The sequence below is a fragment of the Babylonia areolata genome, chromosome 8 (genome assembly GCF_041734735.1).
Source record: "Babylonia areolata isolate BAREFJ2019XMU chromosome 8, ASM4173473v1, whole genome shotgun sequence".
NCBI classification, from domain to species: domain Eukaryota; kingdom Metazoa; phylum Mollusca; class Gastropoda; order Neogastropoda; family Buccinidae; genus Babylonia; species Babylonia areolata.
Window position 1 is genome coordinate 24587104 of NC_134883.1, and position 17500 is coordinate 24604603.

The 17500-nt window shown below is 45.3% G+C and overlaps 1 protein-coding gene across 1 annotated transcript in view; it reads left to right on the forward strand.

Annotated features, from left to right (window-relative positions):
• The window catches only part of LOC143285247 (uncharacterized), a 56331-nt gene that overhangs the window by 25208 nt on the left and 13623 nt on the right, over positions 1-17500 (forward strand). The window contains exons 3-5 of the mRNA XM_076592506.1: positions 1532-1543; positions 3677-3728; positions 6134-6366. Coding sequence (XP_076448621.1) covers positions 1532-1543; positions 3677-3728; positions 6134-6366 — 297 coding nt within the window. The remainder of the gene's footprint in view (positions 1-1531; positions 1544-3676; positions 3729-6133; positions 6367-17500) is intronic.

The following is a 17500-nucleotide window of genomic DNA, read 5'->3' on the forward strand; positions in this document are numbered from 1 at the left end:
TCTTTCAAGTCTGGCCTTAAAACCCACCTCTTCCCAAAATAGCCTCCCTTCCCTGCCTCTTCCTTGTCTTTAGTTTCTCCAGTTTTACAGTTGTGCGTGCGTGAGAATGACTGGTGCGAAAGCGCTTAGATTTGTCTATGCACAAGATTCAGCGCTATATAAGTACCATTATTATTATTATTACTTGCAATAAACAAACCACTAACTGGTTTCATTTGTCTTCAACATGAAAGATATGGTAAACTAAGCAGATATCTGTTTGCTGCCGGTAGCGATGAAGAAGCATCGCAGCTTTCGCCATTGTGTAAACAGGCTTCTTTTTTATTTTTTATTTATTTATTTTTTTTCATAGACCAGTATAAATACTTGGGTGGACATGACTCTCTCACATCATGCTGGGCAGTTGCCAAAAAAATGAAGTGTGTTTTGAATTAATTCTCACAATGCGTATCTCTTTTTTTTTCTCATAGATCTGTAGAAAATACTTAGGTGGACAAAACTCTCACATCATGCTGGGGAGTTGCGAACAAACTGGAGTGTGTTTTGAATCGATTCTCCCAATGCGTATCTCATTACCAGGGGAGGCATCCTGTAGAGAAGTTAAAATAACAGCCTTCAGATGTCTCGGTCCCAGAATGAAGAGGGGGTGAGGGGTGGAGTGGGAGGGTTATGGGTTAAGGGGGATGTGTATGGGGGGAGGGGTGTACCAATAAAACCCCCCAAAAAAACCCCAACAACGTAAACTGCGATTTTACTTGCAATGGAAACAAATTTGTTCGCGTCGATGACAGACTGAATGTGATTGTTTTCTCATTCTACAGCTTTCATCGAGAAGTCTTATCGGTGTCTGAGGCGATTTGTGACGCGTTAATGGACATGGCCAGTTATCCTTTGATCCCCAGCGGGAGTGGGCTGTTGTATATAAAAAGAAAGCAGAGTTTAGAGGTTTTAGGCACATCCAATTTGCCTCTCTTGGTGAAGTAGAGACTAACTTAAACAAAAAGTCAAGGGTGCAGAAAGTTGGTGTAAGATGGTTGTTTGACGTATTGTTGGTGCAAAAGAACGCCGTGGGGTCAGTCCAAATAGACACACACACACACACACACACACACAGAGGGACAGATTGAGATTTTCTGACCAGCAGGGGAAATCCGATGAAAGTGATTCAGGGGGTCACAACTCCGCTTTTTTTCCTGCCGGTGCTTGGCGCCCTTGATATCCGTTGTTTTGACCCCCTCTGGAGTCCTCGAGCCGGATCTTTGAAGGGTGGACAAATCAGAAGTCTCCCACCATGGATGATCCGAACGAGTCCCTGTAGTGCGCCAAACTTGCGTATCAAAGAGTGGACCAAGTGGAAGCCAGCGTGTGTGTGTGTGTGTGTGTGTGTGTGTGTGTGTGTGTGTAGTGTGTGTGTGTGTGTGTGTGTGTGTGTGTGTGTGTGTGTGTGTGTGTGTGTGTCACAGTGTAGGCAGGAGACTGCAAGAGGTTGGAAGAATGTCAGACAAATTTAGAAGTCCCACCCCTCTGGCAGGTGGACCTGCAGGTAGGTAGGTACCCCAGGATTTCATGCCCAGGTTGCTACATGAAGGGGAGGTACGGAGGGCAGTGTCCACCTCAAAGCCTTATCTGTCAGTATCCCCCCCCCCCACACACACACCCTGCCACCCTCCCTAACTTCAGTTTATTAAAAACATCCCCCCCCTCCCCCCACGAGACCTCTTGCCGAGCTTTTCGGAATTGATCACGCTTAGGACACCGATAACCCACTGTCCGGCCCATTGGGACTGCATTGTGTCCTCCAGGACCCCCTAGACTTTTCCCTTTTAGTCGCCGTTACACTACAACTAATCCAGGGAGGGCCATTTTGAGGAGCTCAGAGCGGACAATTGGTCATAACACAGGCCGACACACGTCCGCCGTTTCCATTGTCAACCCGAAAAGTAACTTACCTCCAAAGGAAGAAGAAGAAGAAGAAGAACAATGAAAAAGAAAACTGAAAGAAGACATGCCCGGACAGAGTGTTGTTGCTCTCTCTCACGCTCATGCACACACGCACGCACGCACACACACACACACGCGCGCGTGCGCACACACACTCAGACACACACACACGCACGCACTCACACAGAGACAAACACACACACACACACACACACACACACACACACACACACACACACACACACACACACACAGAGAGTAACAGCAATGATAATAAGCTGTACTGCCCTTGGCCGGTTATTGGAACAAGACTTCGAGAGAAAGCCAACACAAGGGAGGCAGCATAGCACAGCGCTAGGGTGGCGGGTCTGGGGGAGTGGGGGGAGTGGGGAGGAGGGAGCGGACTGCTACTACTATAGTACTACGACAACTACTTAACTAATAGACAGGTGCCGCCCCTGCGAGACAGCGGCGTGGTGGGAGGTGACCACTGCTGCGTCACTGGTCACTGGTCACTCTATGATTTATGATGGGCAAGAAGGGACCCCCGGGCACCGGGGGCTTATGAAGGGAAGCAACCCCACGACGCTTGACAATAAATCACGGTCAGTGGCGAGCCGAGCCCAGCAGAGCAAAAAAAAAAAAAAAAAAAAATCCCAGCTTCAGTGATTCCCACAGCTTTTTGGGGGAGTTACGGGTAGAGGGATGGGAAGAAGGGGGGGGGGGGGGGTATTGGGGGGAGATAGGGGGGTGGAGGGGGGGTAGGTACGTTAGTGGTGGGTGGGTGGGTGGGTGGATGGGTGGTGAAGAAGGGCTTACAGGAGTGACGAGGGAAGGGAAAACAGACGAGTTGACAGTTGAAGACCCCCTTTTTTTATTACAGCTTTTACTTGCCCCGTAAAACGTCCCCTCTGCCTGACAGCGGGGTTCTCTTCCCGGCTTTTCTCCTCATCAGTCCGCTTGAGGTGGGTAATGGCTCGCTTGGGAGATTGTGTGGGGTTTTTTTGGGGGTGTTTTTTTTTTTTTTCCCCCGTCGAATCTCTTGTCGTGAGTAGGGTGGTGACGTTTGTGTGTGTCGTGTGTGTGTGTGTGGTGTGTGTCGTGTGTGTGTGTGTGTGTGTGTGTGTGTGTGTGTGTGTGTCGTGTGTGTGTGTGTGTGTGTGTTCGTGTGTGTGTGTGTGTGTGTGTGTTGAAGTGCTCGGCCTGAAAAGTCTATAAATCTTCGCCGACTATGCTTTGAGTTTCATCCTTGTGTGTGGGGGGGGTGAGTTCGTATGCACAAACGACAGCGTGTTCCTGTACTTCAACAGTTATTTTCGAATATTGCGGAGAACGAAATATATATATCAGTGTGAGTTGTTTGGCATTCGCCTCAAGAAAGTGTGAAAGACAGGGTGTTCAGACTCTGAAAAGGAAAGAAGAACACCTGGTTTTTAAGTTTTGGAAATTATTTTACTGGTTGTGCCTCTTGCTTGTGCGGAGTTAGACGAAGACTAACTGCATCAACATGATGGGCAATGTAGTCTAATCGTTCATCCTTAAGTCATATGTTACGTACTCGCACAAGAGTACACACACACACACACACACAGACACACACACACACACACGACACACACACACTATTTTTTCTGTCGTTTAACAAACCTCTCCCATCTCATCATCTCACCAAATCGACCATAAATACATAAATAAATATTTTTATCACTTTTTTTTTTTTTTTTTTCGTGCACAGGGTGCCCGTGCAACCAGTCTGACCGGAAGCATGAAGTCGTCGTCGTCGTCACGTGCTCGGAGCAGCGCGTGCCGTCCTAAAACTGACACGTCATCACTCAGCGGGACACGAGGACACTCCGCTGTTGAGGTCAGTCCTTGGATGTTTATACTTCGCAAGTCTTGTGGCGCCGTTTTATTTTATTTTATTTTATTTTATTATATTTTATTTTATTTTATTTTTAAAAATGTTGTTGTTTTTTCCTCAAGGCCTGACTAAGCACGTTGGGTTACGCTGCTGGTCAGGCATCTGCTTGGCAGATGTGGTGTAGCGTATATGGATTTGACCGAACGCAGTGACGCCTCCTTGAGCTACTGATACTGATACCGATACTGATACTGTGGTGCTGTATGTGTTGTGTGTCGTGTAGACTTTGTTGTTAATTGCTCTTGATACTAACCCATCGTATAGAGTCCAGAGCGCCGAAAAACTTGACCTTTTAACTCACTCAGTACGGCCAGTCCTCTCTTCTCCTCTACACAGACCCCTCGGATGTCCAGTGGGTGTCTCAATGACCCAACCTTTAGCTTCCGTCGTCAGAGTTGTGGTATTCTTTGTCAACATTCACCTCTTCAGTATAAGAGCCTTCCGCTTGCAATATTTTGATGGTGGTCATTGGGGTGAAACGCTGTTAACGTTGTCTCTTTCTCCGTTCGTACGGAGAGAGTTAAAGAGCGTAATCGAAAAGGAAGGGGGTAAGATCAAGTTCTGTAACGTGTATCTAGATTAGTGAAACAGTGTTGAGAGGGAGTGATTTGTCAGTACCATTTGTATTTGTATTTCTTTTTATCACAGCAGATTTCTCTGTGTGAAATTCGGGAGAGCGCGTCGCTATAATACAGCGCCACCCATTTTTTTTTTTTTTTTTGGTATTTTTTCCTGTGTGCAGTTTCATTTGTTTTCCCTATCGAAGTGGATTTTTCTATAGAATTTTGCCAGGAACAACCCTCGTTGCCGTGGGTTCTTTTACGTGCGCTAAGTGCATGCTGCACACGGGACCTCGGTTTATCGTCTCATCCGAATGACTAGCCTCCAGACCACCACTCAAGGTCTAGTGGAGGGGAAGAAAGTATCGGCGGCCGAGCCGTGATTCGAACAAGCGCGCTCAGATTTTCTCGCTTCCTAGGCGGACGCGTTACCTCTATGCCATCTACCGGGTGTAGGCTATAATGGATGTCAAAAGGTTCAAAATCATTTTTAATCCGAGAAACCCGATTTGGGTACATAGAGACACAAGGGAAAAACAGGCCAACACCTCGAGACGTGCAATCGCACGAAGAAGAAGAGAGAGAGATTAAAAAAAAAAATAAATAAAAAGGGATTGGGGGTTTGGGGGGGTGGGGGGTGGGGGGGGGGGGGTGCGGGGAATGGGGGGAGGGATCACACAGTGTCCCGACACCTCGTATCAAATTTTACGAACTCGCTCTCGCTTTATTTACCCGTCAGAATGGAGTTCATATCATGACAAAGAACAAAAGAATATATTTTTTTTAAAAAGGAGAAATAGAAATCGAACATGAACGAGTTAATTGTGAGATTGAAAACTAAATCCACATTCCTTCGTTTAAAAAAAAGAGCGGATGAAAAAATGGTATCCTTATAATTATGTAGACAGTTTTGCATAGCTTGTTGTTGGAAAACAAAAGAATAACGCGGAGAGAGAGAGAGAGAGAGAGAGAGAGAGAAGAGCGGGGTCTGTGGGTACACTGCATAACTCTACGCGACCAGACACCACACCACACCACACACTGAACTGTTATGCACTACACCACACCACACCACACCACACCACACCACACACTGAACTGTTATGCACCACACCACACCACACCACACCACTGTTATGCACTACACCACACCACACCACACCACACCACACCACACCACTGTTATGCACTACACCACACTACCCCACCCCACACCACACTACTCTACACCACCCCACCCCACACCACCCCACCCCGCACCACACCATACCACGCAACACCACACCACACCACACCACACTACACCACACCCCATCACATCACACCACACCCACACCACATCAAACCAAACCACACCACACCACACCACACCACACCACACAACGCCACCCAACCCAACCCCACACCACACCACACCACACTACTCTACACCACCCCATACCACCCCATACCACACCACACCACACCACCCTACACTACTCTACACCACACCACACAAAACTTCAAGAAGAAAAGAACAATACCGGACGCACTTTTAATCCACCCACACACCCCACCCCTCTACCCCCTTTTTAAATTTTTTTTATTTTTTATCTTTTTTATTATTATTATTTTTTTTTTAACCCGAAACAGAGCGAAGAAGGAAGAAACGGCACGGGTAGCGCAACCACCACCAACACCAACACCACTACTACCATAACCACCATCACAGGTACCCGGGGTAGCGCCGCGGGTAGCCGCTGCAACAGCAGCAACCTGAAAACAGGAGGAGGAGGAGGAGGGGGAGGGGGAGGGGTCAAATCCCGGCCAGACAGCGGCATCGTGGTGTCCTCCTGCTCTGCCAGTTACTCCAGCTCGGAGGCCACGAGGGAAGCGGACACGGACCTGGCCTCGCAAACCGAGTGGATCTCCACGTCCCTCGAGATGCTGGAGCAGATCCTGCAGGTAAGGTTGGTTAAGTAAGGCCAGACACTACAGTCAAATAACGACTTTTTTTTTTCTCTCCAACTATATCTCTCTCTTTTTTTTTTTTTTTTTTTTTTTTTTGGCTTCTAGGTGTATCATCACTTGTGGATCACACACACAAAAAAGTGTTCTTAGATTTTTATCAATACCATGGTGCTTTGGAAACAAATCAAAATGGCCGCCAAACAATGTGTTAAAGAAATCGGGTTTGTGGTCCATGTGGTGCTTGCAAACACGTTTTGTTATATGGATTTGATACACCATGACATTATCTTCTTTTTCACGTGAGATTGTGTTGATTCTTCAATTATTGTATTTTTTTATTAATTTTTGAAATTTTGGGTATTGCGAAATCCTCAAAATTTACAATGGGTAAAAAGATTAAAACTGTTATGAATTAAAACCCAGAGAATATTTTCATACATACTCACGATAAAACTTCAATAACATGTTATAAAACAATCATGCAAAGTCTCATGGTTGTAGGTTTACTCATCATTGAGCAGGTCCAAGGTATGTTGTCAAGGCCAGAAACTTGACGACTTACGTCGAAATTGAACAAAATAAACACTTCCGTGATTCAGCAAGCAATCTTTATTGGCAATATTTTTCATTGTTTAAGACATCTTTACAGTGGAAAAATGTATGCATATGATAGAAGAGATGTTCAAGAATAAAAATCCATCAAAAATCCAAATCATGAAAAATCATCATTTTGGTCTCTTTTGCACTGCCGTGTCCTTGAGGGTAGAGGGTTGGTCAATAATGAGTGGTATGAGGTGAGAGGGTCGTTTGACATTGTTGCTGATAGCCCAAGGAGGAAGGTAGCAGATTGGTTAAGACGCTCAGCTGCCAATACAGTGAGCCTGTGAAGGTGTGGGTTCGAATCCCGCTCTCGCCATTTTTCCAAAGTTTGTCTGGAAAATCAAACTGAGCGTATAAGTCTTTTTGGATGAGACGATAAACCGAGGTCCCGTGTGCAGCACGCACTTGGCGCACTGAAAAAAAGAACAAACCATGGCACCGAGAATGTTGTCCCCTGGCGAAATTGTTTAAAAAGGAATCCACTCGGATAGGTACACAAATATATATACATTCACTCATAGCCTGACAAACACATTGGGTTGTGCTGCTGTCAGGCATCTGCCTAGCAGATGTGGTTTAGCGTATATGGATTTGTTCGAACGCAATTACGCCTCCTCGAGAAACTGAAACTGCTTATAGTCCAGTAGACCGCACAGAGCTGTATCAGGGCTGCCCTGTTATAAAGAAAACTATATATACATAAATTATGCTATATATGCAAGTGTGTGTGTGTGTGTGTGTGTGTGTGTGTGTGTGTGTTGAACAAATTTACAATCAACGAACAAAAAAAAAGAAAAAGAAAAGTTATTTACAACTTGCGCGTTATTTGAACGCTCACTTATGATTGAAATGCAACATGAAGTGTTTTAGAATTTATACTAAACTCATGAAAACCTTCATGTGCCTTCACAATTGGTAATTTGTACTCGAAACACTGAACAGATGATTACATTGCCACGAATACAAAAACAGTTCTTTCTTCTTCTTCTTCTTAAACTGAAGCATAACGCAAACTTCTAACTCTATATACAACGCGTCAAAATACTGGACACAGATTTGTCCTTCTCCTTACCATAACGCCTTGAGACATCCGCCTTGGTAAAAACTATGGTAAAACAAGGTAAGACAAGGCAAGGCTGTAGAGAGCCTTAATCCACTCACTTGGTCAAAAGTTGACAGGAGTCTTTTTGTATGTGTGTGTGTGTGTATTGGCCGTCTGTGCATGTTAGGATCGCTATGCAGTTCAGCAGTTGACGTGGGCAGAGGATTAAGGTCTCGGTGGGTGGGATCTTGGGTTTTCTTTCAAGTACCATCTTCATCCTCCGTCCAAATTCAAGCTGGACGCTTCAGTGGACGAATCAGACGTCGTCAGCTTCAACAAAGGGGATTTTGGGGGTTCAGCGTTGAAGTGACAGGACTGTGTTTGGAGATGACTTTCTGAATAGAGGTGTGGAGCACGTAAACGAAGGTTTCTGTTCTAATGGCCAGAGCGGGTCACTGGGTGTCGTGGAATGCTGAACGTTGCTGTGGTGACAGTGGAAACTGTAGGGGTGTTGGGAGGAGGCGGGGCAGTCTGAGGGGTGGGTGGGTGGGTGTTGCTGAAAGGGAGTTGGTGAAGTAGGTTTTTAGATCTTTGGTTTGTTAGTACTCTGATTTCAGATCTGTTGGTCGTCAGTGCTATGATTTCCCTTTCTTTCTTTCTCACGATATGCTCAAACCAGAATGTTTTATATGCATGACATGCAGTATTGTTAATCTACATGTGGATTTTTTCTGTGATTTTTATTTGGACCGGTGGCCGAAGTACTGTGAACCGTCTGAAGCCTGAATTCTGAACTCTCTTTCAGCTCTGCCTGTTGTATGCCCTCTCTTAATCCCCTCCCCTCCTTGCCGTCCTTCTCCCTCGTTCTTTCTTTTTTTACACTGTTTCTTTTCTTTTCTTTTCTTTTTTCTCGGAGGTCACTATTTGTGACGGTGCAAAAGGAAAAGTGAAGCTAGCCAGCGGTCAGTAAGTATAGCCTATTACATTATAATGGACACACGTGCAGACCTGTTCACCCAGAGTCATACCAGTGAACCCTACCCTTTGCAAACAGACGGCGGAATGAGCGAGCGAGTCAAGGGGCGACGAGAAGTGGTCAGTCAGCAAGGCCGTCCTTCCTTCAGTACAGTACACAACCTTGAGACAGTTGACACAGTTTGCAAGACACGGGACTCAGAACGCGACCTCCACCGAACCAAGACCCAAGCCCTGGAATGACTTGACCCCACGAGCTTTTTTTTTTTTTTTCTTCTTCTTCTTCTTCTTCCTGCTAATTGGTCGTTAAACTTCACTTCAAGACACAGTTTGCAATAGCCGTATAGTGTATGTAGAAATAAACTGTTTACTTTGCCTTGTTGAACGACACTGTTCTGAAAAAAACAGTGAGCAGATTTTTTTTTTTTTAAGACGGACTGTTCTTTACGGCCATTGTAGATAATAATTATTATCCAGATTGGGTGAAAGACCAAAGCAAGACAGACCAAAGTATCTGTGATGATGCAGCAGCACCACCACACCCCTCCGCCTTCCCCCCGCCACCCCCTCCCCCGCCCTCTCCCGTTCCTCCTCCTTACACTCCCTCTGTACCAACCCTTCTATCCCTTTCTTGTACTTGGGAGCTGTCAAAGTCATCTTGTAAATAATACCTACCGCATATGCCAATTCCGACCCACGCTGTCCCCCCTTTTTGACTCACTTGTGTAAACAAAGTGAGTATGTTTTAACCCGGTGTTCGGTTGTGTGTGTGTGTGTGTGTCCGTGGTAAACTTTAACATTGACATTTTCTCTGCAACTACTTTGTCAGTTGACACCAAATTTGGCATAAAAATAGGACAAATTCAGTTCTTTCCAGTCATCTTGTTTAAAACAATATTGCACCTCTGGGATGGGCACAAAAAATAAAGAATGAAGCCTAATTATATGCAGACTGCATTTACTGTTATATTTATATTTTTTGTATTCTCTAAACTTGGCACTTTGATCTGATATTCTGACCCAACAACTAGAGCAGTCATTATTATCATTTTTTGTTCAAACAGGAACTTCTTTTGCTAAGCATGGAAGTTTGATTTATTTTGCAAACGTTTTGGTGCAGATAGTAAAAAAAGGGAAATTACTCTGTAATTAATGCTGGGGAGTTGATTTGCTTTAAACTGATCTTTCTCATCTTAAACATTACATTTTGAAATTATACTCAATACATAAAAAGCTTGATTTTTTTTTTAAAGTGTATCACAAGTGAGTCTTGAAGGCCTTGCCTCTCTTGTTGTCGCATTTAATGAGGTAATTCAAAGCCTGAATGAAAGGGAAAAAAATGGTCGTGAAGTAACATCGTCAGGTTACACCAGCTGGCTGCCTCTCCTTGTTTACTGCATGACGTCCATCACACGATGTACAAATCCAAAACTTCGCAACCCATGAGAAATACGGACCATGATATGGATGATAATTATTTCGGCTTACTGAAGTCAAGGAAAGCGCGAAAGAAAGCATGGAGGAGATAGTGATGTATGTTAACTCCCAGAGATGGCTGGTTCGTTCATTTCAGTCTTTTCTTCTTCTCTTTTTTTTGAGGAGGAGGAAGAATGGTAAGAAGAGCGTGAAAATAAGCCAAAATGTTTGGGTTTGTATGCACGAATTTGAGAGCTCTTGCTTCACTGTGAAATGCTTGCCAGTCGACCTCTCCCTGAAAGGTACGAAAAACCAAGTCTGACGAAGTTCAAAGTCCAGGGCCAAAAGCAAGGACAGGGACATAACGTGACGTAACAGGGCTGAAAAAAAAGAAGAGAATAGCTTGAGGGCAAGTCTAGAGCTTGGACCTTGATATGCAAACCTTTTTTTTTTTCTTTTTTTTTAAACTCGGCACACAGTGATTGGACTGTTGCAGAGTATAAGCCTCATTAAAAGTCAAGGCTGGATGTGAAAGGTCAAGGCTACGGTAAGATTCACCTCGCATTATATCTTAAATTGAGAGCGTGCAGCAGCGTGTGGAGGCAAGAGCATGAACCCTGGTGGAAGTCATGGTCAAAGAACAAGGTTTTTCGGTAGGGTGCACCAGTCAGAACATGTCCAATTTCGCGTCGTCCTGTGTCCGTCAGCTTTGAACGAAAATACTGGAGTTACGGACCACAAAGTGAACTAATACCACAATTCATCCCTTCCCTCTCTCTCTCTCTCCAAATCCCGCACCCCTACCTTCCTCTGTCAAAGGGAGACTTTGTTCACCTCTCCCACCCCGTCCAGCCTTAAACCGTCCTCGGATGACCCCTCATCCCTCTCTGATCCCCACCCCCCACACCCCAAGACTCTTCACCTGGACGTAATGGTCAGCGCTGATCTGTGGACAGAGCCCAGGTGAGGGGTTGTGAGAGAGCAAACACTTGTCCCCCCGGCTCCCCCCCCCCCTCGCCCCCCACCCCCCTCCCACCGCTTTCCACTCGACTCAATGGCCCTCGCTCCCCGTGTTTGTCCTCACGCTGGCTACTTGCTGAGCTTGAACGAGGTTATAATCTGGAGGGGTGGGGGTCCTCCTCAAACGCTAAGGAGCTGGGCGACTCGCGTCATCTCCAACCTCCATTCCCTTACCCTCCCCCCACCATGACCCTCTCATCAAACCCTCTTTCAACCCCATTCGCCTCTCCTCACCTGCCTGCAACAAAGTACAAGCGGTTGCGTGGGTGTGAACAGAAAGAAGTAAGTGGGAGGAGAAGAGATGAGGGGCGGGGGGTGGGGTGGGGGGGTGGGGTGTAGGGGGGAGGTGGGGGACTTGACAGGGCAGCTCCACTCCCCCACAAGAGTCCAGATTAGGAATGAGGAGTGAGTCTAGACAAGTAGTTTCGCAACGAAAGACACCCCACCCCGAGGTATGTATAGCGCTTGTTGTGCCTGGCGTTCAGAGTTTGAATAAAAAGCTGTAGCGGATGCTGGTTAACTCACTCAGTACGGCCAGTCCTCTCTTCTCCTCTACACAGACCCCTCGGATGTCCAGTGGGTGTCTGAATGACCCAACCTTTAGCTTCCGTCGTCAGAATTGTGGTATTCTTTGTCAACATTCACCTCTTCAGTATAACAGCCTTCCGCTTGCAATATTTTGATGATGGTAATTGGGGTGAAACGCTGTTAACGTCGTCTCTTTCGCCGTTCGTATGGAGAGAGTTAAAATCTCAACAAGATCACTCATGTGATTTAATGTAATTTATTGTAAGTTAGCCGATTTGGGGACAACCCGCTCGAGGAGAGTGGGGGTGAAGGGAGGATGTCATCCCGTTCCGCCGCCCCCCCCCCCCCCCCTCCGGCCCCCTCCTTTATTTATTGAATTGTTCATGTTACCTATTCCCATTTTGCCCTGGTGTCATTATTTTTGCATTGTGCCATTTCGCCCAGTCAGTGTTTTAGGTGTCGTATCACACTGAATCATTCATCACCCTCAGTAATGAAAGACATTCCGAACCTTGTTGTTGCTTGTTTTTTGTTTGTTTATTGATTTTTATTCACTCGTCTGGTGCACCGGATATTCAGTCTTATCCCTGAACAGAGAGAGATTTCCCTCAACGCTGTGTTTCAATCACCTTCGGTGAAATGTATCGTTCAAATATCCACGTCGAAACCGACAAACTAGTTAACCAAGGATATGTCAATGAAAATGACTGAACACAGCGTTGACTGTGATAACTTAATTAATCGTTTATCACTATTCACACAATCTGGGGTGAGAATGACACACGAGGAAATGAAAAGGGTAAACTGAAAACCGGTATATGGGACATAATGACACCGTGTACTTCTTGCCATAGTATTGTCAATACTGGAAGGGTGATTAAAAAAAAAGAAAAGAAAAAAAAAAGCGGTCAAATCAGACCCTGGTCGAACGAAGGTTGTGTCTAACACGACGCCACTAACACCACCGGAACAACAGAACACAAGAAAGTGTGTGGAGGGGGGGGGGGAGGGGGAGGACATGGACAGCGAGGGGGTGGGGGGGTGGGGGGGCATGGACAGCGAAAGTGGCAAGGTTTTCAGTTTAGGCGCCCCCAGGATCCAAACTCATAAACCTTCAGAAAAGCGAACCAACGACTGAGCTATGTAGACATCCAGTATGGAATTCCACACGTGCCACTTTAAATTGGCCTGTTGATGTGGTGTCGGTATAGCGAACCGTTCTCTTGATGATGGCTTTGTTGGGGACTTTTCTTGCGGGGGAGTGGCGGGGAGGGTGTGTGTGTGTGTGTGTGTGTGTGGGGGGGGGGCTCGGGGCGGACTGAGTCCATTGTGAAAAGCTGGATACATTTGAGCGAGTGTGGGCATGCGCGTTGTTACCTGTTGGTGTGCACGCGCGGGCATATGTGTGTATCTGTATGCATGCATGTTTGTGTGTGTGTGTGTGTGTGTGTGTGTGTGTGTGTGTGCGCGTGCGTGCGCGTTGCTTGCATTATTGTTTAAAGGTTATACTCGAATGCCCGAAGAGGAAGCAGACAAGTGTAAACTTGCTAAATGAATCTGTATGGGTGTGCGCATGGGCGTTGTTATATATAATTATGAGTGCGCGTGTGTACGCGTGAGTGTGAGTGTGAGTGTGTGCGCACACATTTGCTCGCTGGTTTTTTTAAAGGTCGTTTGTCCTGGAATATTCGAAGTGCGAGCAGACAAATGTTGACTGTCCTGGAATATTCGAAGTGTGAGCAGACAAATATTGATTGTCCTGGAATATTCGAAGAGCGAGCAGAAAAACGTTGACTCGTTACACTGTCTTGCATAACACGATTCGTTTGTCGATTTTCCAAAGGTCGCTAATGTATTTTGTAAGCTCCAGTTTCCGGGCATATCGTGAAGTCCGGGAATGGAGCTGAGTAAACTGCAGTAATCTTTTTTTCTTTTCTTTTTTTAATTTTTATGTAAATCAGCGCGCTATGCTCTTGAGAAACCGGGGTAAAAAAAAAAAAAAGAGAGAGAGAGAGAGAGAGGGGTCCCACCATATTATCTAACCTGTTTTGCCTCTTCTCGATAATGCTGCAAATTTTTTTTTTTTCACAATTATGTTTTGTGCACTATATGAATCTGTACCTTATTTGCTATTCTTGTGATTGTGATTCTACAGGACGAGAGTATGTTGCTGTTTTGTGGAATAGTGACAAGGATTAAACGTCAATATATGCTTTATGGCAGAAAAAAAAAAGAAAAAAAAGAAAAGAGAAATGGGTAGAGCGTTGGGAGGGAGAGTAGGAAGGCCCAGAAGAGGGCGTAGTGGTAGAAGAGGAAAATGTTTGGTGATGGCTGAATGTTTGTGTATCTGAAACCATCGGATGACAAATATAATTCTTAGGTATAGATGACTATGGTCATGTCGTTAACCAAGTCTGTATGGAGCAGAAGGTAGAGAGAGCCGGACACGGTGAAATGGACGTCGGTGTGGGAACAGGGGTCGGGTGTATGTATGTGAAGTGATGGCCTAGAGGTAACGCGTCCGCCTAGGAAGCGAGAGAATCTGAGCGCGGGTTCGAATCACGGTTCAGCCACCGATATTTTCTCCCCCTCCACTAGACCTTGAGTGGTGGTCTGGACGCTAGTCATTCGGATGAGACGATAAACCGAGGTCCCAAGTGCAGCATGCACTTAGCGCACGTAAAAGAACCCACGGCAACAAAAGGGTTGTTCCTGGCAAAATTCTGTAGAAAAATCCACATCGATAGGAAAAACAAATAAAATTGCATGCAGGAAAAAAATACAAAAGAAATGGGTGGCGCTGTAGTGTAGCGACGCGCTCTCCCTGGGGAGAGCAGCCCGAATTTCACACAGAGAAATCTGTTGTGATAAAAAGAAATACAAATACAAATCCTTTCATACAGCCGCACCGCAGGACATGTCGTGCGTTTTAAGTAGGAACACAGCCCAGGCCTCCAAGGGTGGTGCAGGATTGTTCCAAGGGCGGGTGGAGACAGTGGCTTCTCAGTGTCCTCCCCAGCACCTACAGGTGTTTCATTTTCTTCTTCTCCCTTCATACAACCGCATCATCGCAGGATATGTCGTGCGTTTTAAATAGGAGCAAATGAATACACCAAAGTCCGAGGATGGCACCAAAAACACGGAGTGTAGGTTTAAACAGTATTTTATTTTGGAACATGTCACAATACAACACAGATATCGATGAACAGGACAACAAGAAAATCTTATATAAAGTCCTGCCCTGTCACATGTGCATACTGAATATGTGACGGATATCATCATAACTAGAAGACGTGAACATACATGAGTTTTGAACAAAACTAAGCTGAGATATAAATAAAGTGAAGAAAATGAATTAAAAAAAAAACGAGTGGTGGTGAAGGAAGAAGTCAATAGAGAGAGAACGAGAAGCATCAACGCTGAGGCACAAGCACAGCAAGACTTAACTTGGCCGACAAACAAAGCGGCGAGGGCCAACCGTCCCGCGGAGTGTAGCTGCCAGAATGATGGCCAGGGTGAAAACCAGCCCACTCCTACATTGTGTTGAATTATCACCGGCGCAACTGACCACCACTGAAGTGCAGCGGTGCAGGGTCTCCTCTGGTGTTGGCCTCATAGCGACATAACAAGGACAGTTCGATCCATGTGGGCTGCCGGCGCTTAGACTGCGACAGACGATTCCGGATGTGTTTGTGTATGGGGAACTCAGAGTGATTGGTCTGGGAACAATGCCACTGAAAGTGTGCAGATGATGGAGCAGTAATAAAAAAAAAGGCTTTTGTAATACTGCACGTGCACTAGTATAATACTGTTATATGCTATCGCAGAACACGAACCTTTGGGAGAGGAAAAAAAAAAAGAGATCTACCGAGGTGAAGAAAAGGTTTAAATTGATGGCTAAGATCATGGACCTCGTAAAAAGTTTTCTTTCTTGAAGGTCACGCTAAGAACCACTTTAAAAAAAAAAAGGACATCCTATCTTCATCTGCACTTGTCGTGGAAAGCCAACACCCTCACTAAAAAGAATCATCTGAAGCGCATGATCACTCACACACACACACACACACACACACACATGGGCGGCACGGAGAAGTCCTGGGCGAACATGAGAATGCATGTGCGTCATGAGTTATGTCATAAAAGCGAAAAGTGGACCGAGCACTTACACTTGTCCTGTCTTCGTCCGCCACCGACTCTATTCTTTAGCTAACACGCACGCTGAACACAGGCTCTTAAAAAGTGTGTGCATAGTGCATGCGCACAGAGAGAGAGAGAGAGAGAGAGAGAGAGAGAGAGAGAGAGAGAGAACGTGGTGAAGTTGTGGGGGGGGACTTGTAAGAGTGTCGGTGAAGTGGACTGGTAAATGATCTGACCGTCTGGTACCTGCCCCCTGTCTGGGTGGACACTCATAATTATGACAGCTACCCGGGGGATCTAACACGTGATATATAGTGTACACGAGCTCCGGTTTTTTTTTTTTTGTTTTTTTTTCCATGACGAGTTGAATGACCTTTTCATTAGAACATGAATTGGTATATTGTTTTCTCATTGGGACAACACTGGACTTGCACTTTTCTTGTGGTTGTAATGCTACGGGCTGAATATTGACAGTGTGAGAGATGTGAGGTCACGTATGTAAGTTGTATGTAAGTATCAGTTGATTGTGTAGAAATTTAGGTGTGTATATATACTGAGTGAGTGGGGATGATGATGTAAGTATACCGTTTTACATGTGAAGTGGTTACTTTAAGTGTTTTAATTTCGAACTTGTCACTTAAAAAAGAAAACAATAAGATAAGTTATAGAAAACAGGACAACAAAATATCTTATACAGTGTTATGTCCTGACATAGGTACATCGTCTACGTTGTTCATTTATTGCATTGTTACTGAGCAGGATTTTTCTTCTTCTTTGTCCTCTTTCATACCCCGTACAGTATACAATATGGGGTGCAAATGTTCAAGTGATTTTGCTATGGGTGGTACCCTGAAATCAAAGCGAACGTTTCAAGAATATTTTTTGTGCATTATTCCAGTATTCACCCCTTCCTGCAGATGGAATGTGATAGAGAACACACACACACACACACACACACACACACACACACACACACACACACACACATTGACAGATGGATAAGACAGAGAGAGAGAGAGGGGGGGGGGGGCGGGGGAGATAAATATGTCATCAGTATAGACAACCTGAAAAAAAGCCACAATGTTGTTATCATCAAATCCACGCAGACAGAAGTGATTGATACTAAAATTACTACTACCATCACCAATATCACTTATAGTACAGCTATTATTGTCACCACCATGATGAAATGAAATGAATATATTATTCATGCATGCACACAAATTAGAAGAAAATGAAAGAAAATTGATGCAAACAAGCAAACAAAACACACACACACACACACACACACACACACACAGAGAAAGAGAGAGAGAGAGAGAGAGAGAGAGAGAGTCTCACACCAAGCGGTGCGACAGAATCTTGGAAATGTGATCGAGGGAAGAAAAAATAAGGGGAAGGGGGGGGTGG